Source organism: Amblyomma mixtum, chromosome 2 (genome assembly GCF_055824585.1).
Source record: "Amblyomma mixtum isolate Tamu chromosome 2, ASM5582458v1, whole genome shotgun sequence".
NCBI lineage: Eukaryota > Metazoa > Arthropoda > Arachnida > Ixodida > Ixodidae > Amblyomma > Amblyomma mixtum.
The window spans coordinates 39,773,269-39,796,477 of NC_143013.1; the positions used below are offsets into that span (position 1 = coordinate 39,773,269).

Genomic DNA, 23,209 nt, shown 5'->3' on the forward strand with positions numbered 1-23,209 from the left:
TTTGTCAGATATATACAAAAAAATGTTGCGAAAGTTCCATTAGGAAAGGAAAGGAGTAGTAATTGGGCCTCTTTCCAGTACGGGCCCATTTAGAGGCTTCCAGTCGAAAATACAGGTTTGCTCCGCGGAGAAAGAATGCAAGAGGGCGTGACCATTGTAAATGCCGGTACAATGTCCTGTCGAGCTTACGTATAAGGGTATAGTGATGTGTTGGCTTCTTTTAGTCAGGGCAGGTGCGCATGAGCCATCCGTGGACACATCTGCCACGCAGCACCTTGTCAGCGCTGAACTTAATCCCGGAATCAATGATGCCCGCGAACCATACTGCCTGCTCTCGACTGAGGCCGGTGCGTGAGAAGACTTCGTGCGCATCTGCGCGGACTTAGAAGATCCTAGCATTACACATAATTATTGCCCTGAAATTCATCGCGCCGTTGGTCAAGAAAATGCCATTCGCGGAAGAACGCGTGCAACATACTCATGCCCTGCGAAAACAGTGGCGAGGAGGTTATGCATCCATGCGCAGAAAACCACTGAAAAAAGGCCGACCCAATGTCGCACACTTAAAGTGGACATCATAACCGCGCCGCGAGAGAGAGTATGAGGGAGTGAAAGGAGACACAGAAAGAAGTGTCGTATATAGTAATGGGCTGCGGATTAATTTTGACCACGTAGGGCTCTTCAAAGTGCACTGACATATCGCACAGCACATGTGCGTTCCTGCATTTCGCCACCAACGAAATTCAGCCGCCGCGACCGAGATTCGAGTCCGCCAGCTCGAGCTCAGTTGCCGAGTGTCATTACCGCTGAGTCACCGTGGCGATTATATTGCCACGTATCATTGCAGTGTGTGTTCGTTCACGCTCAAGGCAGCAGGAAAGGGTCGTTATCACTTTTGTTCGTGGCGCGAGAAGCGACCAGACTAATCTCGATTGTTCGCAGCCATGAAAGGCTGCATCTAGGTTTTTCCAGATTACCGTAGATGATCTTGACCTGTTATCTGGAAGTTTCCTTGCCGGCTTTAAATTGAGCGATGCCGCGAGCGGCGGACATTCGTAGTTCGACGATTGACGAGCACGCTTGTTGCTTACGCCGCCACCGAGTGAGTCAGTTCTTTATTTGGGCTGACTTGCGCCCGCAAAAGAACTGACTCACTCGGTGGCGGCGTAAGCAACAAGCGTGCTCGTCAATCGTCGAACTACGAATGTCCGCCGCTCGCGGCATCGCTCAATTTAAAGCCGGCAAGGAAACTTCCAGATAACAGGTCAAGATCATCTACGGTAATCTGGAAAAACCTAGCTGCAGCCTTTCATGGCTGCGAACAATCGAGATTAGTCTGGTCGCTTCTCGCGCCACTAACAAAAGTGATAACGACCCTTTCCTGCTGCCTTGAGCGTGAACGAACACATACTGCAATGATACGTGGCAATATGCAGTAAATGTCAATTTATTATTTCTTATGTGCACTGCGTGACATCGTTCTGCTGCACGGACGGTCTCCTAGTTGCGCTCCTAAATAATATTTCCTGCCTCCCTTCTACAGCTGTTTACACTCTCTCCCCCCACTATTTTCTTATTCTCGTACTTAGGCCAATAACCGCTTCGTTCATCATCATCAATCGTTTTCCTCTTCCTTGTTCATGTTTTTTCGTGGGTTGTGCAATCTTCGAAATCCGGTCTCCAGTTCGCTCCTGTAAACCGTTCTTTTTCACATAAAGGATCATGTTGCAAAGATGCGCGCTTTAGAGGAGAACTTGTTGTGCGGAGAAAGCACTCGGCGATGACTTTGAAAGATCAGTTTGGTAGCTCACCTTGGAAGGGTAGCGCGCACTGTCAATGACCTCTTTACTGCACCCTTCTTTCTGTCCAATTCTTATTTCCCGCTTCCTTTCAAAAGAACGCACCTCCTCGGGCTTGCCGTGGACGAGGAGCGGATGTAAGTAGGCAAGTTTTCGGAGAAATGAAAACGCGCAAGCTGAAGAGCCTTTATTAAGTACACTTGCAACCAATTAAATAAACTCAATTAGTCTCCGGCTCTATGCGATTTAAATGTGGGTGCTCAGGCTGATATCTTACATTGACAGCTGTACGGCTGTCGTTCGGCGAGTTCGTGTCGGCGACTGCAGCGTCCGCGCACGTCGCGCACGCACAACGTTTAGCACCACACGACTGCTTACTGCACCTTGCTATTGCAACAATGTCCACACCGCACCTGTGAAGCTCCACCATTATCAAACCAAGGGTAGCGGAAGGGCTGATTTAGTAATTACGATTAATATAAGAGCGAGGAGGACCTTCGATAGGCTTCGATATGTGATTATCGTGAAAATGTATTTGCTATGATTGGCGCCGCTGTCATGTGAAGTGAAGCTCTTGAAATACTTAAATAATGCCTTTGTTCTGCAGCGGACGTACTCTGTCTGATGATGGCTACGAAACTTAAGCGGTGGAGTGCGATTTCTCGAAGTTTCCGCGCCGAACAATATGTCACAATAAAATAGTATACTTAGCTGTGTTCTGTGCTGTGGTGCACATTGAAGTTTTCGCGGTCACGCACACTGAAAAAGTAATTTTTAAATAATTTTATAAAGTTTTTAAAGCTTTCTTTTTGTACCTAATACATAGTGAGGGTCTTCTGTTGATTATGTTTGATTTTTGCCATCGTGTACTAATTTTTATGCCTATATATGGTTCACCTTTCATCAGCAACGCCTAAGCCCTGAGAGTACACAAATATGTCCACGAAATCATGTAGTACTCAAGTTTGTGCCATATCTTTCTCTATTGCTCTCTCCCCCTAGATCTGATGTTTTCTTTTTCGCTGTCAGCCGCTTCTTATGCAAGCCTCCACTACGGCGCTCCATTCTTCTTTCGCCCCCTCCTTCGTCCCTTCCCTCACGACGCGGTTGGGAAGTCCACCGATAGTGCGACAGTTACTGCGCTTTTCCTTTCCCCAGAATCATTTTTTTTTTATCACGCGAATCCTTTTTCGACGACGCTTATTCGTATACTATCGATTTTAGTGACGAAAGCTGAAAGTCTTGACAGGCCACACACACACACAGGTCTGTTTTTACAGATATTTATTTCGAAAGTAAAAATGAGTTCGAGTTCGCTACAAACGTACAAGACGACCAGAAGTTCTTTCGATCAGGGCTCTTCCTTCGTTCTCGATCAACGCTTGGACAGACAAACAAACAACTTCAAAATATCGAAGTTCCCGGCCTTTCTTCATCGCCTTCCCAGCGACTGCCCGACCTGTCGCATCCGCCCTCGCTCACCCTTCTTTGCTCCCAGCGTTCGCTCATCATCGTTCCCAACCCGCGTCCCAACCGAAACTACCAGAATCCCCAAGTATCCAAAACACTCGCCTATCAGGATGACACCGCGCATACGGAATCGAGGGGTCAAGCGTCCGCTCAACTCGTTCCGTTACGGACACCGCGTGGTGAACGCCTGAGAGCGAGCCTGCCGCCACACAGCGCGCGCAGGCCTGTATGCCCCTTCCGACCGTCGCGTATTTGTCACTCGGTGGCGTTTGCGCCTGACACTTGGTCGACTTGACGCGTCGCCGCCCCGCTTCAGTCTGTGCGTGCGTGCATTCGAGGAGCGTCAACCCGGGGTTGCGCTCCATCCGAGCGTGTTCGCCGAGAAACGCGGATGGCTGCGCCCGCCGCATCGCCGCCACCGACGCCCGAAGAAGCCGCGGGGTGGCGGCAGCTGCGAACGCCACGGACCGACGCGCTTCGGCCCCGAGTCGAGCAGACGACAGCTTGCGGCGGCAGGCTCCAAACGTCGTACGTCTCCTCCCGCACGACTGAGACGGATGGCCGCCGGATAATAAGCGCTCTCTCTCTCTCTCGTCGCCCTCCTCTTGCATTACCTCTATTTCTTTTTTCCATCTCTCGACTCTTTGTTCCACCCTACGGCTACATGCCGCTCCTGTTGTGACGCGCGCGGCATCGTTTGGTAACGCAGACGGGAAAATTAGTTTCTCAGGTGTGTGTGTGCGTGTGTTGGGTAGGTGGCGGGGTGTGGCCCCCACCCTCTCTCTCCTCTTCCCTGCAGCTCCTTTTCCTTGTTGTTCCTGACGCGTAGAGTCTGCGCTTGACGCCCCGGGGCGGCAACGCCTCGAAGCGGATGCAACGAAGCGCACTCGAGAGATTAAAACAACGTGGAAGACTTGTTTCGGGCGGGGCGCGTCAGGTGCGGTGAAGACAGCGCGAGCCGGGAGACAAGTGAAGGAGAGGAAGAGAGGCAGGTTCTCCTTCGTTGGACGACTGTTCGTTCGGGGAATATGAACAGACACATATATATAAACCCGATGCGCTTCACGTCACTTGGACACCATCCTAAGATTGACACGAAGTCTGCCTGAATGTACTACTTGACACCATCTCATGTACTTCAGAGACAAAGCTGCGGCAGAAATTCGCTTCTGGTTTTTTTTTTTCAATTTCTAGCGCTCGTGTGAAAAAGGACGCAAAATCAGATAAAACGACGGTACGATGCTCCGCAGAGGTGGAAATGAAAGCCACGGGTACGATCTCAAATTCTTTTTCTCTCGTCTTTTACTGGGACAGCGGCAGTGGCAGAATATCAGTTACAGGTGTTTACACGATTTGGTGCTGTCGTATTCTTTGCATTGAGCGTAACACGTGGTATCCATGGCAGAGAAATGAACGTCAAAAGAGTGCACGCGCTTTATATGGCATTATCGTGATAGTTTTTGACAGGATTTCCTTCTTTCTTTCTTTCTTTCTTTCTTGAAAAATATGATATAGATATTGTCAAAGAAAGAAAGAAAGAAAGAAGGAAGGAAGGAAGGAAGAAGGAAGGAAGGAAGGAAGGAAAGAAAGAAAGAAAGAAAGAAAGAAAGAAAGAAAGAAAGAAAGAAAGAAAGAAAGAAAGAAAGAAAGAAAGAAAGAAAGAAAGAAAGAAAGAAAGAAAGAAAGAAAGAAAGAAAGAAAGAAAGAAAGAAAGAAAGAAAGGTTTGGTTTATGGGGCTTAACGTCCCAAAGCGACTAAGGCTATGAGAGACGCCGTAGTGGAGGGCTCCGGAAATTTCGCCCACCTGGGGTTCTTTTACGTGCACTGACATCGCACAGTAGAGGGCCCGTGTACTGTGCGATGTCAGTGCACGTAAAAGAACCCCAGGTGGGCGAAATTTCCGGAGCCCTCCACTACGGCGTCTCTCATAGCCTTAGTCGCTTTGGGACGTTAAGCCCCATAAACCAAACCTTTCTTTCTTTCTTTCTTTCTTTCTTTCTTTCTTTCTTTCTTTCTTTCTTTCTTTCTTTCTTTCTTTCTTTCTTTCTTTCTTTCTTTCTTTCTTTCTTTCTTTCTTTCTTTCTTTCTTTCTTTCTTTCTTTCTTTCTTTCTTTCTTTCTTTCTTTCTTTCTTTCTTTCTTTCTTTCTTTCTTTCTTTCTTTCTTTCTTTCTTTCTTTCTTTCTTTCTTTCTTTCTTTCTTTCTTTCTTTCTTTCTTTCTTTCTTTCCTTCCTTCCTTCCTTTCTTTCTTTTCTTCCTTTCTTTCTTTCTTTGACAATATCTATATCATATTTTTCCTTTGAATTTTGACGCCGTGTGTTTTGAAGCACTTTTTTTTCTCTGAGCTTGTATTCTTTATTCTTCATCTCCACTGCGCGGAGGGACAACGGGCTGCGAAGTGAATGAAAAACTCACTGCTACAGGTTATACAGCCATTAAACCAGTGGGCGCTTCTATGAATTTTGTCGCGAAGAAATTTCCTGTAAACAGGCGGCACAAACGCCGTTATAGCAAGCAGGGCAAGTGTGAAAGGCGGAAACTCCATGGGACACCCTGCATAAAATGCATCGCAGTAGTATGCGCATTCTTCTAGCTCGTAACCTCCCCGGGGCCTTTCTGACCACTAGCACGGGACACGCGGCAGAATATCCGTGAGGGGTTCGATCGCCACAACCGGTTATTCAGGAGAGGCTGTTCCATCATAATAAAGTTCAAGATATCAATCGGTATGGGCTGCGTTTCACTTTGCATCTCAATCTGCTCACTGAAAAGGAAAGGTGATGGATTTTAAAATAACACTCATTTACGATGCCATACATTGAATAAACGTCTGATCAAAGTTTCACGCTTCCTTGACTGAAAAGAAGGGTGTCGCTTCATATGTTATGCATGCTAGCCGTCAGGGAGACTGCCACCGTGATAGGAAACAGAAAAGGATATCCACCGTAGTAGACTTCGAGGGGTGCTTTAGGTAGAAGTTTTTAAATTCTTCTTTTAGGCCACGCGCTAAAACTCCTCGCGATGTCATCGTAATGTCAGCTGATATTCCTGATAACTCCAGGTGACTGTATTCACGTTAGCACTGACGAAAGCCAGAGCACGGAATAGCGAATGTTTCGCGAGGAATCTGTATAATGGCTCTTAGTTCGCAATGTTTCTCCAGTCGCACTCATAGCATTAAATGGCACCTGCAGATAGCACTCCGCTCGGCCGCCGAGGTGGCTCAGTGGCTATGGCACTCGGCTGCTAAACCGTACGACGCGGGTTCGATCATCACCGCGGCGGTGGAATTTCGATGGAGGAGAAATCCTGGAGGCCTGTCGATATTTCCGGAGTCCTTCACTACGGCGTCCTTCATAACCTGAGTCGCTTTGAGACCTTAAACCCCTACTACAACCCACGACCCACCCATTTCCGCTTCGTCCCTTATTCTTCAGGGTGCGTTTTTCCCCCCCCTTTTTTAACTTACTTGATTGGACCAATGGGTACAGGGTAACGAAAAAGAGTAATATCCGATTGAAGACATGACAGCGAGCTATGGGAACGCAAGTGATAGCAGAAACTTTGAGAGATAGAAAGTGAGAGAAAGCATCCATAAGTTTCGAGTGTCTTCAACTGGTTGCAAGAAAGGCTGGTAGGCAAAGGCTTTGCACCGGAGGACCAAACAGACCGGAATGATATTCACTCCCGTCACGTAAAAGGTCAATTCAAATCATATATCTATATCTGTGTTATCAGCCCTTTTCTTAAGCACCTAGCACCAAAATCGCGAGATCTCGATCAAATCAGCTGCGAAACTGTGACTTCGTAGTCTTATGGCAGCCTAATCGTAAACCAGCCCCGTGACTGATCCTCGTTCACTTTAGGTGCATCGGTGCTTACATTCGCCAACACCCTACAACGAAAAGCGAGCCTCAGGTAAGGATCGTGAGGCTAGGCTCAGCATCGATCGATCCGGTTTCAACCGCTGCGCGATTCACGTTTAAATGGCAACAGCGAAAGAAAAGAACTCTCTCAAAAGGAGGCATCCAAGCGGCACGTGACAGTAAATAACCCTGTGGCTTCCGCAAAGAGTGACGTCACTCGGCGCCTTTTCATCGGCAGGCGTGCAGCTGCACCCTGGTCTCGCAGGTGTCGCAGGTGACGTAGCAGCACCAGTGGAATCGGCAGCGGCAGCGCTGCAGGCGGCGCAGCGTGCGCGTCTCGAAGCCGCGGCCGCAGCAGAGCCGCCGACACGACGAAGGGTCGGCGCAGGGTCGCCCCTGGCTGCCCGGAACCCCGGGTTCGGGCCGGCAGAAGTCGGGCGAGGGTCGCACGTGCACCAGGTCCGACGGCCGAGGCCGCGGGTCGCCCGGACGCCGCAGCCGCACTGAGCGCCGGTAGCGGCCGCGCAGCAGCCGCCCCACGGATGCCAGCGGAGCAAGCGTGCGCCAGCACGAGCGCAGGCCGCAAGAGCCGGACACGCCGTGGCTGCACGCCGATCATCATCATCATCAGCCTCTCCCATGTCTTTCCAATTAACCCTGTCTTTTGCCAGCTGCAGCCACCGTATCTCGCAAACTTCTTAATCTCATCCGCCCACCTAACTTTTTGGCCCCCCCTGCTACGCTTGCCTTCTTTTGGAATCCACTCTGTTACCCTAAGGACCAGCGGTTATCCTGCATTCACATTACATGCCCTGCCCAAGCCCATCTCTTCCTCTTTATTTCAGCCAGACGTCATTAACCCGCGTTTGTTCCCTCACACACTGTGCCAACTTGCGGTCTCTTAACGTTAGACGTATCATTTTTCTTTCCATAGCTCACTGCGTTGTCCTTAAGCTGAATCTTTGTTAGCTACCACGTTTCTGCCCCGTAGGTGAGTACCGGTAAGATATACTTTTCTCTTGAGGGCATTTGGTAAACTACCATTCATGATCTGAGAGAGCCTGCCATATGCGCTCCACCCCATTCTTAATCTTGTAGTTATTTCCCTCTCATGATCGGGACCATTAGCCACTACCTGCTCTAAGTACACGTATTCCCTTACCACTTAGGGCAGGTAGTGGCTGCTGATTTGGATCATGCAGCGATGGCGATACAGCGATAGCGTACAGATAGATATTGGTAGAGCAGATCGATATTAAGAACCAAGCATGATTTTCCCTCCTCTTAAAATCTCGCCTTGAGAGCTCACGCGTTCCACACTTGGTTTTAGCGAAGTAAGATTTTCTACTAGTGGATGTAAAGAACGAATTTTCTCCGAAGTCAAACATGTAAATAACTGGCAAATGTGGCGCTGCGCGTTCGTGCTTAAAAGCTCTTCGGCAATTCTTTCACATGTATAACCTTGACCCTAAATATTATATCCGAAAAAGTCTAAGCTGCAACTTTTAAAGAGGCACGTGTTCACGATACGTTTACCGTTAATGCCGGATCGTTGGCGCTGTAACACACCAAGCCATATTGGTCATAATAGGGTGACGTCGTACATGACGCCATGACAACGTGCCAAAGTAATTGATCAGATTAGAGTAACGTCATGCTGACTGGTCAGAGAGGCATTCAGTGATTGGTCCGAACGTAATGACGACACTTGTGATGTCACGAGTTCCCCCTTCCTCTTTGCCCACCCCGCTCCTTCGTAGCGTACGTTAGGCCGGACACCCGCCTTATGGGTGGAGAGCAAAGGCGGGGGAGTAGTGGGCGAAGGCCTTCTCGAGTGCGGCGGCATCACAAAACGCCAGACGGACAGGTTTTTCGAAGATGGCAGTATTAATGCTCGCGCATTAAAAAAAAAAAAAAAGAGTGTCCCACTCACCAGCGGCAGCGCAGCCGCACCCTGGAGGAGAGCGCGATCCTCCCGGCGCGTAGGTTGTGCAGGTTGGCTGCCTGCCGCAGGGGCTCGGTGCTGCGCGATGAGCGCTCGGCGGCGCGGCCCAGCTGCCGGGACACTCTCAGGCCCGCCTGCGCAGCAAGGACACAGTAGTCACAGTCATGTAGTCGGTCTCACGCTTTCAACGTTCCGTAAATAATTGCTGCTGGGTGCGGACAGTACCCTGGAATGTCTGTTGCGACTACAGCTGCACTCCGACTTGGCATGGGTGGACACATGGAGAGGGAATTCACATGGGGAAATGAAATCAGTGTCTCAATGTTGGGCACCGTGATTAAAGGAATGAAGGAAGGAGTGAACGAATTTGTTCTAACGAGAGGGGCATGTGAAGAGGGCCTAGGCGAGCTGCGGAAGTCGGTCGCCACAAACCTGCGCAGATGTAGACCCGTCTACATGGTACGGTACGGTACGGTACGGTACGGTATGGCAGGGTATGGTATGGTATGGTATGGTATGGTATGGTATGGTATGGTATGGTATGGTATGGTATGGTATGGTATGGTATGGTATGGTATGGTATGGTATGGTCTCTCTTCACCACCTCCCTATTTCCTTTATCCCCCCATTAGGCAACAAAGAGGCAGCGTTCTGCCATAAACGGTTTTATCGGAATCACTCAATTTCCTATTTCTTGTTTGTGTTTCCTTTCGTATGTTTGGCGCCTTTAACAGCCTCCATGTCATGCCTGTAAAGCATTCTTTCTTACGTAGAGAAACATGCTGCGGTGACAAACGCTTTACAGGGTAACGTGCTCTGTAAAGAAAGCGCTCGGTGATGTCTTGTGAAAAGTCAGTTCGGTGACGCACATTGGAAGGGTAGACAAAGCGCAGTACCGACGCCGCGCTTCTTTTGTGCTCCCTTCCTTCCGCCCTGTGATTATTCTGCGCTTCCCTCCACCGAGATACCAAAGCGCACCTCGAAGGGCTTGTCCTGAGGGAGGATGCAGGTACGCCGCGACTAGGATTTGATTTGGATCAGAAGCCGAAAGCTAGAGCCACCGACCAACTTCGGTAGTTCCCGCATGTAAATCATCGCGTCTTGTACTACGCGTGAGCTATCGCCGTCCATCTTTTTTCGTCGCCCTGGCAAGTAGCATCTTTTCCTGGATTCATTTTTTTTTTTTTAGTGAGCTAGCACTTATAGTGGCCATTCCCCGCACTTAGCCATTGTGTGCGTGCTTGTCTGGAGCATGGTCTCGAGGCAGGTGAGAGCCTGCCCTCCGGGTGGAATATATGTGCTACCCAGGCCGGGTAGGATATGTGCGCTAGCACGTACATATACCTAAGTACTCAAATCGCTGCCATTTTTTTTGCTTTCAGCTACTCTTAAACATTTCGCACGCCTTTATATCACTTTTAATCAATGAATACCCGTCCTTTAATATTCCAGTATCATTGACTTCACTTGTATTATTAGCGTCAAATGAATAGAATGTCTGTAATATGAACTCAAGAACACAAAAATATTTGAAAGAAATCAAGCGCGCCAGTATTCAGTCTGCCTGAAATAAAACATTCTCATTTTGCTGTTCCCGATTAACTTATCTCCCTTTCTTATTATGCCTAATGGGAAACATCTCGAATAATAAAGATTGTCTTCCAGTATCACTGACTTCACTTGTGTTATCAGCGTCAAATGAAATGCGAATAGAATGACTGTAATACGAACTCAAGAACACAAAAATATTTGAAAGAAATCAAGCCCGCCAGTATTCAGTCTCCTTGAAATAAAACATTCTCATTTTGCTGTTCCCGATTCAATTGTCTTGCTCGCGTTTCATAGAATATCATCCTGAGGTGTTAGGGTTCCAACGAGGCGACACGAAGTGCTTGAGAAAGTGGCGACAAGCTGCTGCCTACGAAGGAAAGGAGCATCAATTTTGCGGACAGTTACCAAGTTCCAAGGTTTGAGCAAGCTCATCACAGAGCTCATGACCGACGAGTGCATGGTTTGGGCGTGTTCTTCGTTGGTCGTTCTAGAAGCCCAATCTGAGAAGCAGTTGCTCACTTTTCTTCTTCCGATCAGTAAACAAAAACAGAGGAATTAATTTTAAAAATCTGTGCGTTTACATTTAGCTTCCGGCGATTCAGCGATTCTGAGTATTACAAAAGTACAGGTAGCAACGCGCCCGCCACTGAAACCGACTGAGCACAATGCATGTGAGCTCATAAACAACGCTGCCCTGTCCATACGCCTTTCCCCTAAACCTCTGCCTAGCTGCAAATGCGCCCTCCTTTCTATAGCTGACGTAACTGTCATCAATTACTAAAAAGAACATTAATAAGAAACAAAGTATCAGTCTTTGGAAATTAGCTCCACGCAGATGCGAGGTCTAGTAACATGACATAACTTTCTGTTGCATGCGTTTTATGAAATATGTCCCGGGGTACGTAAGAAGAGTGGTACTGTGCTTGCTGCTTGCACATACGCACAGATTTTGTGTTCGTTGCTGCAAGACTGACTTTGACAATTGTGCTTGTATAGTTTCACCACGCCATAGTCACGGTGGCTGATTTCTAATGTGTCCCGATGGCCACACTCATGCCACTTGGGCGGGATAAGCCCGTAATCTGGGCTGGTCATGCTATGAGCTGGAGGCACTAAACAAAATATCTCGTCCATGCTTCTCCGATATTCGCCAAACACGTTTTGTATGCAGTTACGAGCTAACTCTTGCACTTCTTGTCAAAGCCAAGTGTTGCCTCTACAAAAACGCCCACTTATACCAGTGCCTCCTATGGACGTCGAACGGACCGCCTCTCCAAATCGCATGGACCGATCGTTCTTGTATAGATCAATTTTAAGGCATGCGCTCCGAGTGGGACATTTGCTTTATTTTTTAGCTCGTCTTATTGCTTTTGCTAGGACTGAGACAAATGCTTCCAGAAACCGCCACTCTTTAATGAATGAATGCATAAATTTATTCCAAAGACGACTAATGACCCTTCATTAAGGAAGAGTAAAATGATCTTCGCCTCCGTCTAACACGGCCGCACCACTCATGAACCTGCGGAGTTTTGCTCTAGAGTTCAAGCTCCACTTGAGTGACACAAGGCCTGCTGAGTAGGTTGCATGCTCAAGAACGATATTCCACAACACACTTCTGCCCTCTCACAAAAGACGCGGGATAGATAATGCTAGCTGCCGTTGATGGAAGCCTTTTCCGAGGCGTCAGTGAACACCCTCGGTACGGCAGTGCTGCACCGACCTGTACGTCGTCGGAGCAGCCACCCCAGCGCCACGCTCCGGGCGTGGCTGCCGCTGTGTGTCCCCCCGCGGCCGATCCGCAGGCGCACTCCTTGAGCTGGCCCGTGGCGCAGGCGCGGGCCACCGTGTGCGCCACGCCGGCGCTGTGCAGGGCGTACAGGAACGCCGTCTCGGGGCTGCCTGCGGGTGCGTATGGCGTGGCTTATTATTGCCATTGCATTGTGTGTAAGAATCGTGAAAAGCTTTACAGTGGGAGTAACCCAGATTTTAACCGTACTTCCCGACATTTTGCTGTTATCCCTATTCTCTTCATCTGACGCTATGCGCTGCTACACGAATGCTATGAACGCGGTATAATTTGATACGCTCCTTGATGGGATGAACTTGAGCATGCTCAGGGCGTCCAATGGTGAGCACAATACCTGAATTGCGGTGCTCACAGCTGCTTGTCCTGTGTTGCGTTACAACAGTCTCCTCTTATCCTTTAGACCCCGGTTTGGTGCTCACTGCTCTTTTAACGGTCCACTGCTCAGGCTGAAGCCGCTACTTCCAAATGATTGAATTTGCGCTTGAAGGACCATTCAGTAACAGCCGTTACAGAAAAATATAAGAACCTCTCACAAACTTCCCATCCCTACAAACCAAGGCCGCCAATTGATGAGGAATATGACTTTTTGAAAGAATAATAAACGTCATATTAAAAACAGGAAATTTTCATGGTTTTCGTTTTTTGCGTGCTGCAGTATTAAACGTCTCTGAGCTAGTGATTTACCTTTTCCGTTGGAAGGAGGGGGGTTTCACTGTGTTGACTTGCGAGAAAATGCATTTGTCTGTTAATTTACACGTGGAAATGCAACTGCCTATTAAGCTGAGGCTGAGAGGAAGGGATAAATGCTCGTTTCGAGCACCTATCACTTTCAATACCGAGGGCTTGGCAGGGGAGAGTTTGAGATCTTCATTTTGATAACTACTTAGCCTGGTAGGCTTAATGCGTGATTATTTTCTTACCATAAAAGAAAAAAGAAAGGGCGAGAATGATAAACTTGGATGCTTCTTGGTGTAGTGACTGATTAAACGGTTGACTGGAGAAGAAAGATATCTCTTAGTGAAACCTTATCTTAACGTTTTGGTAGCCCTGCAGCTGTGAACGACCGACAACCGTCTGCGCTGTCGAATCCACTGCTTGCTTCAGCAAAGCTTCCTTCTTGATTAAAGACAGCGAACTCACTGCTTCAGCAGTGAAGCGTGCAGTGAAGCGTGCAGCCCAAAGCAAATTATGTCGGCAGAAATTTGTTAGGCGGAGCAAGTTCATTGTTGTAAAGATTTCCCTCCCTCATTATTTGTTTTCACAGGGGAAGCCCAGAGGACTCTCGGACTGAGCAACCCTTCCGGGAAGGTTTCTCTCTTCATTACCGAAGAGAATTGATCCTCCTGTTCACAATTTTTTCCCCTGCTTTGCGGATTTTTGGGCTTACTAAATCGCTTGATGCTTTCAAGCATTAATCATTGCTTCGAGTTGACTGATGATTTTTCCTCGGGCTTCCAGATGCTGGTCTCCGACTGCCTAGCTGACGATTTGGTCATGGAATTAGCAACGTTTGATTTCGATGCGTCGCGGGCTAGTTTTATTTGATGCCGTCCGGCTACACCATACATGAGGCTGGAAAGCAGACTTTCTTTCTGTACATACGTGACACGTGCGCGTGCATGCCTAAACACAGACACAAAAATGTTCGCCGAAACAAAAATTGACCAAAATGGCAAAACAAGGCGCATTGCAAAGGGAAGGGAAGGGAAGAGGCGTGCGCGCACCCCTCCGCAGCGTGTGTCCGAAGCTGTGCTGCGAGCAGTTCCACGGCTCGTGTCGGAAGAGCCGCTGGCAGTGGGCGAGCGCCAGCCTCGCCCCCGCGGCCACGGCGGCCACGGTGCCCGGCTGCTGCCGACACAGCTGCCGCTGGCCCCGGCCCAGAAGGGGAGAGGAGGACTCGCACACCGTGTCCACCACGCGGCCGCCCAGGGTGCCCAGGTACCTGAAGAGACAGGACAGGACAGGACGAGGGAGGACCTCGGAGATTTCCTTCCGCTGGCTCAAGCATACAAGGTAGAACAAAGTCGTGAGCCACTATATGTTGTAGTTGTTATCCACGGGTTAAAAATCGCACCTGCCCACTCTGCAGAATTGGCTCAAGACAGGGGCGGTTATTTCCTGATGAACAAAAAATATATCGCAATTGAAATTTCCCTTTTAGGGAGATAGATGGCTGAACGCGGAAGGAGGGCTTCACGTGCAGGAAGTAGGAAGGTTAGAATAAAAAGGAATCGCGGGTATAAGCTGAAAAGGTAATAATTATAGAGAAGGCATTTAGCAAGGGAACCGTTTCGATGCTATAGAAGGAAGTCGTGTATGGCAGAGTGCACCTTACTGTTGCCTTGTCCAAGCATAGAAACTACAAGGCAAAGGACAAATGCACATAAAGTTGTTGAAGCGGGATTTCGAGCAAGCAGCGGCAGGACAGCTGAAAGGGATCACTAGTTTTGGGTTCAGCACCAAACTGGCGCAAGGGGGGGATCACCGGACCAGGCCTGGGAAGGCAGAAATTTAATTGCTGAATGCGACCGCGTGAAAGGAACCTGAAGCTTGCGAGGTCGTCTTTATTTACTGCTGCAGGAGAAAGGAAGATGCTGGTATAGTCAGAAGTCAGCGCTGATGTAGCAAGGTACTGCATTATCGCACGCTTGCTAAACTTCGCCGCAGTATGATATGCGCGGGGTGGCAGAACGGTTAATAAAATGCGCCCCGTGCCGCTTTCCTCATCGATCTCATCCTCGTATAGAGAGCTTGCTTCACAGAGCTGTCCACACTCGCGCTCTCTCTCCCGGTTCCGGTACTTCCCGCTGATGAATGTGCTTTTTGACGCCCAGGTACAAGACAAATTGTACGTTCGCTTTTAATACAGGGTGTTCAAATATAAACTTTAAAGATTTCTTAAAATTAGGCACTGCGTGGTACATAAAATCTACCTCTGCACATAAGTTATGCGGCCACGGGGACACAAAGTGAGATGATAATTGACGCCGTCAGGCACCTAATTAACTGAAAGCGATTAATGAACCTTTCAGTGACTACTGTAAGCGTGCACGTTTATATTGAAAACTAAGAGGCAGTGGTATTCCTACACAATTCCATTTCATCGAATTCTCCTAGCACGCGTATATTCCTAGCAATTTCATGACGATTTCACTAAGATAATAACATGGTGTGACCAATGGCAAATGTGCGTTAATTATGATAAAACAGTGTTCATGCGTATAACCCAGAAAAGAAGCCTCTTTTGTTTAACTATACTGCTAAAAACAAAGTTCTCTCTCAAGTGAATACTTACAAATACGTAGGTCTGCGGATCTGCAATAACCTCTGTTGGACAGAGCACGTTGACAACGTTACAGCTAATGCCCTACGCAAACTATTTTTTCTCCGACGTGCTCTGAAGCTCGCCCCCCCCCCCCCCCCCCCCCCCCCAGTGTACGTTCACTTTCGTATAACACTATTATTCGCCCCATGTTAGAATATGCCGTCATAATCTGGGATCCTTTCACTAAATCTAACATTGCTAAATTAGACAGAGTCCGAAAGAAAGCAGCACGGTTTATTTACAATTCATATAACCGCACATCTATCACTGCACTTCTTAATCAAAGTGGTTTGCTTCCAGTCTCTCACAGAAATCGCATCTGTCGTCTAAAATTTTTATTTCAGTTAATCAAAGGTCAGTTATTATATCAGTTATTATATCAGTCAGTTATTATTACACCCTGTAGATTTTACTGGGAGCGCTCCATCGAGCGACCCGGTGTGACTCACATCCAGTTGGCGGGCGCCGGACGGGGCAGGCTGAGCAGTAAGAGGCAAACCAGGGGCAGTGTCCTCGTCACAAGCAGTGGCTGGAGTGGCCGGCTCATGTCGTGTCGGTGCCACGAGGCTCCGGAGACACGGTGCGCGTGCACTGCCCGACTCTTCGCGGTCGGGAAATCTCGCTCTGGCCGCGCGGTTCAAGCCAGAGTCAGTTTCGCGGGCGGGACCAAGGGGGCGGTGTCGCCTTCCAAGGCGTGCCCTCATTGGCTGAGCGCGTCCGTGCCCACTCTTCGTTGCCGCTTTGTTTGTTCATCTCCAGCCTGTCATTCGCAGTGCGTGGAATAATATACGCACTCGGAGCAGATCGACTGTTGGCGATCAGTGGCGGGCAGATGACCGAGCAGGACGCGGGACACGGGATTGTTTTATTTATTTATTTTTTGTTCAGCAGGAGTCATGTCCACTTATGTTGAAACCCGACCGCGGCTGCCGCGTTTCGATGGGGGCGAAACGCAAAAGGCGCCCTTGTGCTGTCAGGTGTCAGTGCAGATTAAAGATCCCCAGGTGATCAAAATTATCTGGAGCCCGCCACTACGGCACCTCTTTCTCCCTTTTCTCTTTCACTCCCTACACCGCTGCGGTGGCTCAGTAGCTATGGAACTCGGTTGCTGACCCGAAAGACGCGGGTTCGATCCCAGCCGCGGCAGTCGAATTTCGATGGTGGCGAAATTCTAGAGGCCCGTGTACTGTGCGATGTCAGTGCACGTTAAAGAACCCCATCATCATCACCACCATCAGCCTGACTAGAGATGTGAAGGCCTGAAAAAAACACTGCAATTTTGAAAAAAAGAACCGTTTTTTTTTCGTTTTTTTCAGACGACAAAAAATGGAAAGAAACATCGAAAATTTCACAATGCAATTTCAAGGTTCTATGATTTCTTGCTTTCAGTCTAGGTTTTTGTTTTTGCTTTGAAAACCATAACAGTTTGCATAGTTGAACGATTGGAGAGCAGTCGTCATCGCCGGTGCCAGGTAGTGCTTTTAAAACGTTCGTGCTGCGAGTACGCGGGTTGGAGGCCAGGTGACATAAGATCCAGGCTTGACTTAAAAACACACTAATACTTGAACTCACGGCTGAAGTAGAACAAAGTGACTGCAAATTCTACAGCGCGACACACACGGCATAAATAACATAGGCTGCTGTGCACGTAAGCGGTTCTAGCCAAATGCAAGCCTAGCTTCTTGATCTCCAACGTAGCAGAGTACAGGACATCCGCAGGAATTTGATCCAGGACAGGGGTCTGGGACTCAGCGAAGCACGTGGCCACATCTGCCTGGTGGCAAGGCCTTCGCACCAACCAGCCGCTAACTCCTTTGGCTTGCCGACTGCTGCAGATACCATAATCAACCGCCAGCTGCGAACCAAACTGGTCACGTTTCGGAAACGTCCATGCAAGGATTCGCAAGAGGCTTTCAGGGGAACGCGTTCTAAAGCTCGTGTGGGTGGTCCTTTACGGTGAAGTGATAGCACTCGACACCCCGCACTTCCGTTTATATACTCGCACAGTCAGATGTTGTCACGAAGGCAAAAAATGCACAGGAACACCTAATTACATTGACTTTTAATTCGATAGCATTAGAAGCTGTTGAGGGCCGCCACGGTGGCTCAGCGGTTATGGTGCTCGGCTGCTGACCCAAGACGCTTGTTCGACTCCGGCCGCGGGGATTGAATTTCGATGGAGGCTAAATACCAGAGGCCCGTGTGCTGTGCGATGTCAGTGCACGTTAAAGAACCCCAGGTGGTCGAAATTTCCGGAGCCCTTCACTACGGCCTCCCTCATAGCCTGAGTTGCTTTGGGACGTTAAACCCCAATAAACCAATAAACCAAACCAAGCTGTTGATATATTTAGGGATGTGACGTCACTTCCGGTCTTGTGATGTCCCTGCCCTCCAGCCAATGGGAATTATCAGGTGTGGTGACGTCACCTTCCTTCAGCCAATGACCCGGTCTGGTCAGGTCTCTTACGACCAGCTAACGAGAATGACCAGGTCTGGTGACGTCATTTCCCCCAGCCAACGGGAATTATTCGCTCTGGTGACGTCGTTTTCCTGCGGCCAGTGGTATAATTTTATGACCGATGGCACAATTTTTTTTTCCCCGATGACACTTTTATTGCCATCGCAATAACACTCCAGGCTTACTCGTGGGGAGCCGGGTAAAATTATCCTTCATGGTGCCGTGAATGACGCAGGCGTGATCGGTGCCCTGGTGGCCACCGCGGTGGACCTGCTGGTGTTCTCGGCGAGCCCGCCCACCCTGCAGGTGTAGATTGAGATCCTCATGACGGTGCCCATCCTCTGGCTTCCTACATACATCGTCACCCGCGGACTGGTAAGCTCCATGTTCTCGATGCGCTGTTAGAGCCCCGCGGGAGTAGGTCAAGAGCAAATTCAAGCCCTCCTTAGAGCAGTGAGATCTTGATACTCGTTGGTGAACACCGGGCAGGGCCGGATTAAGAAAAGTGGGGGCCCTGGGCTAATGCGCATCTAGGCCCCCTCTCCCTTTTCCTCCACTGATCCCCGTGCCCCCTGCTGCACTACTCGAGCCGCCGCGGTGGCTCAGTGGTTATGGCGCGCGGCTGCTGCCCCGAAAGACGCCGGTTCGATCCCGGCCGCGGCGGTTGAATTTCTTTGTGGGAGAAATTCTAGAGACTCGTGTACTGTGCGATGTCAGTGCACGTTAAAGAACCCCGGTGGTCGAAATTTCCGGAGCCCTTCACTACGGCGTCTCTCATAGCCTGAGTCGCTTTGGGACGTTAAACCCCATAAACCAAACCACTACTGGAATGTATCCCATGTTTCATTGTAATTCCACCTAATTAAAATGAACGAAGTGCGATCAATGGGATTCGTGTAACAGTAACGCAGTAGCATTAGTTTTGCGCACAAAACACTACGGGACTCTTGGAACGCGCGACACGTGTCCGTCGGTGCCCGAGCGCCGAACGCCACGGAAGAGCCGCGTGAGCCGACCGACATCATGCGAGGCTGCATTGCAGCTAAATTGCAGCGCGCTGCGTGCGCCGCCTACTCTCCTTTTTCACTGACACCGTGCACAAGCCGACAGACAGGTTTTTGTTCGCAGCACTGTTTTAATCCTAACGCATTAAAGAAAAGCAGGCTGAGCTAGCTTCCTACAGTCGAGCTGGGTGCTTCGGCAGCGACTACGAAATAGAAACACTCGTTAATTAGTGCCCCGAGAGGGTAATATTAAAAGTTGTTAAAATTAATTTGACTACACGATGAACGTTTACTACTGCCCTCACGAGGCGCATTTGAATAGCAGAATTAAAGTCCTGGATGAGTGGTGAGCGTGCTCGGCGCTGAGCCGAGTATCCGGGTTCAAATCCAGCCGCACGGCGGCCGCGTTTTGATGGAGGCGAAATGCAAAAATGCGCCCATATGCTGTGCGATTTCAGAGCACGTTAAAGATCCCCAGGTGGTCGAAATTATTCCCGAGAGCTCCAAAACGGCACCTCTTTTTTTTTTTTTTTTTGCTGCCGCGGTGAATCAGTGGTCATGGCGCTCGGCTGCTGACCCGAAAGATGCGGATTCGATCCCGGCCACGGCGGTCGAATTTCGATGGAGGCGAAATTCTAGAGGCCCATGTACTGTGCAATGTCAGTGCACGTTAAAGAACCCCAGGTGGTCGAAATTTATTGGCAGTCTGCTATCATTTTCTTGTACTAATGAATTATTTTTTGGGGCAAAACGTAATGCTCTTGCTTCACTGTCGGCGACGTCCTTTGCAAATTTGTAGCTTGACACAGTAGAACGAAAGACTGTGCATCTATCAAGGCGTTACAAATGCAAACTGTGGGCTTTGCACCAGATCTCCTTATTTGTTATTCAAAGAAAAGTCGTGGGAAAGTACATAGTACTTGCCAATTAATGCTCCAAAGCTAGACAGAGGACATTGAAGGATGCCCTGCTGCGGGGTCCAGGTTACTTTTGACCACCGGCAGTTTTGTAATGTGTACTGGCATTCATGCATTTTAACAAAATATTGTTAAAATGCATAAATGCTGCTGTCAGTGTAGTCGGCATTAAGAGAAAAAATTCCGGTGGCCCTCCTGTCACTAAGTCACGTGACCTTGTGACGTTATCACAACCTGGATCTCAGAAACCCCACCAGTGGCTGTGTTTGAAACAGCCGCTGTTCCAAACATAGCCACCTTCTGTGGCAGTGGCACATCACTTAACCGCTCCTCCACTGTGCCAGGATCGGTAGGAGGACTTCCTCCGTTCAATAAATGTAAAGTAGGGAATGGCCAATATTGCATACTTGGGCATGTAGGTAGAACCTAGGCGACAGAGAAGGACTACTTGTGCGAGAGGTATCAGTAATGCTATTGCATTGTATCCTTAAGTGTGGGTTAAGCGTTACGTGATGGCGAAGTAATTCTTAAGTTTAGGTTAAGCGTTACATGATGGCGTAGGAATTCTTAAGTGTAGGTTAAGCTTTACATGATGGCGAAGGAACAATTAGTTTCCATGGCTGTGAAGTGATATGCCAAGAAAACCCTAGGCTACTGAAGGGACCATTTACGCTATCACATCATACCCTGAAGGCGGGGCTTAAATGCTCCATCAGGTTTTTGTCCCTAGCTAAATGCATATGAGCATTGAAACCGTGGTGTGGTGCTCGTCAGCTAAGTGCCTAAGCCACTGAGTTTTTGTGTAAACATTGGTTAGGGCGCTTAGCTTGTACTAGCTAAGTATAATAAGCCTCTTAGTAATCAACTTGCCTAACTTTGTTTTCTGGTGGCAAGATGCATTAGGCTGTTTCATTTCGACCAAGTTGTCTATCCACTGGAGAGAGAACTTAGAGCAGTCAGAATAATGAACACAACAGGAAGGGCACTTCTCACTGTACTTCCGGTGGTTGACCCTCTTGTCTGTCCTGGCTTCACTTGTTGCATCAAGTTGCTGATCGTATGGTTCTACACAGGGCGCGTGGCTATTGAATACTTGGATCCAAACCCCGAAGTGCAGAAGAAGTGCGCCTTCAAGTGTCACCGTGCCAAAGACAGCAATGGCATCGAGCTCATCTACCCTGTGAACGCAACTGTGAACGCATTCCACAACTTGTACAACACATTTGCGGCGGGAGACAGTGACGGCCACGTGAACATCTGGGACGGCTTCAAAAAGAAGCGTCTCTGTCAGTTCCACAAGTACCCATCGAGCATTGCATCCCTGGCCTTTAGCCATGATGGCTCGCTGTCGGCTATTCATTCCTCTGCGAACAGGGCGAGATTCATAAAAAACCGCACGACGCCATCTTTGTGCGTCGTGTCACTGATCAGGAGACAAAGCCGAAACAACTCCATTATCACTGACTTGTTTTTGTTTTATTTCTTTATTTTATTCAATAAACATGAATGTTTAACTCTGAACACCTGTACTGTCTCCACTTCAGCACCCCTTTTGAAGTGACCTTGTGAATTGTTCTTTTTCCGTTTTCATTTTGCTGGATGACTTTTGAGCTTATAAGCTTTTAAGCAACAGACATTAGCTGCATATGGAAAGTGTACAGCTTGGTTGATTTCAAGAAGCAAAATTGGTTGTTAGTAAGTGGAGCTCAATGCTCACAGTACTTTCATCCAATATTTTCCTTGTTTGCATTAGCTGAACTCAAATTAGAATATCGAAAATTCGAACTCGCCAGAATCGAGCTTTTGGTTCATTCGAACTGACGAATTGGCCGCGTCTGAATTACGTGTATCTCAGTAAGAAAAAATGCCCACTAATTTGAATGCACGAGCGAGTGCCACTGTTAATTCGCTCAGTCTGAGCTGAGATTTGCCATCGGGCATCCGCAGGCCAGAAGTTGAGTGGTCGCATGTCAGTAACCACGGCGAACGATTGCATAAGCTGCCACGCGCAGTCTGCTGCGCTGAAATTGGCCATGGTTTCTTTGCGGCAACCGAAAGCTCCCGAACATAAACGTAAGCCCAGCTGTGCTGCTGAGAAACGCAGCAAAACATTTTAAAATTCTATGTTTTGGGCATAGGAACGTTTCTTTCCGCTTGGTAAGCGGCTTTGGGCAGAGTTTCGTGAGAATAGTATGGCAACACTGGGATAGCAGACGGCGAGTACGTCTCACGAAACTCTGCCGCGGCTTTTGTGGAAACCCTCGCACATTGACTTACATTAGAGGAGTGAAGACTGTCACCAACGCTGAAATCACATACACAGCCAGTTTAAACCACTAGAGTGGTTTATCACTGAAACAATGTTATTTATTTCTGTCACCAATATCGGCAACTGTTATTTTGCTGGTCCTGGACTAGGGTGACTCGTATCCCCATCGAGGCGCCCAGTTGTGGACGTGATGTCACTGCCGTTGTTACCGTGGTGGCAGTCGTAACTTAAAAAAAATATATATCTAGAAAATCAGAGCTAAATATAACGATTTACTTGTAGTGGCAAACAAAAAAGTCAGTGGTGGGAATGCTGCGGCGATTGCGCAAACTTGCGCCTTTATATTAAATCTGATACATGCTGCTACAAAGTGCCGAGGGGCTGCACATGCGCGGGAAGGCTTAGCGCGGTTTACGTGTCCGCTGTTTGGAACGCCTTTGTCGGTGACTGCTTTGCACCCGCCGCGGTGACTCAATTGTTAGGCGCTCGGCTACTGTGCCGCAGTACCTGGGTGCGAACCCGACCCCGGCGGCCGCGTCTCAATGGAGGCGAAATGCGGAAGGCGCCCGTATTCTGCGATGTTAGTGCATGTTAAAAATCCTCAGGTGGTCGAAATTATTCCGGAGACCTCCAGTGCGGCACCGCGGGTGCACAGTACCATGTAGTAACTGAGCTGACGTCGCATGAACAGAGGCTTCGGACGACGTAGGCGGGACTCGTCTCAGGATATTAGGGACGGAAACTACCTCGACCGGGTAGTTTTGCCGGTAGAAATCCGTCAATGCATTAGAGTTGGAG

At 48.7% G+C, this 23,209-nt stretch overlaps 2 protein-coding genes across 3 annotated transcripts in view; one reads left to right on the plus strand and one right to left on the minus strand.

The window, feature by feature from the left end:
* Positions 1 to 7,363: 7,363 nt before the first annotated feature.
* LOC149359056 (protein Wnt-16-like) lies at positions 7,364 to 16,310 on the minus strand. Its single transcript, XM_089567608.1, has 5 exons — positions 16,213 to 16,310; positions 14,163 to 14,380; positions 12,352 to 12,530; positions 9,069 to 9,214; positions 7,364 to 7,739 (listed from the first exon to the last, which is right to left on the minus strand). Exons 1-5 carry the CDS (start codon positions 16,308 to 16,310, stop codon positions 7,364 to 7,366), a joined length of 1,017 nt encoding a protein of 338 aa, XP_089423734.1.
* A 2,028-nt stretch (positions 16,311 to 18,338) lies between these two features.
* Positions 18,339 to 23,209, plus strand: part of LOC149359057 (uncharacterized) — an 81,403-nt gene continuing 76,532 nt past the window's right edge. The window contains exons 1-2 of one of the 2 annotated variants that reach the window (XR_016288753.1): positions 18,339 to 18,596; positions 21,216 to 21,663. The gene's annotated coding sequence lies outside the window, so the exon portion shown is untranslated. Of the gene's footprint in view, positions 18,597 to 21,215; positions 21,664 to 23,209 lie in introns of those variants that run through there. The other variant, XM_089571241.1, reaches the window with a different exon arrangement.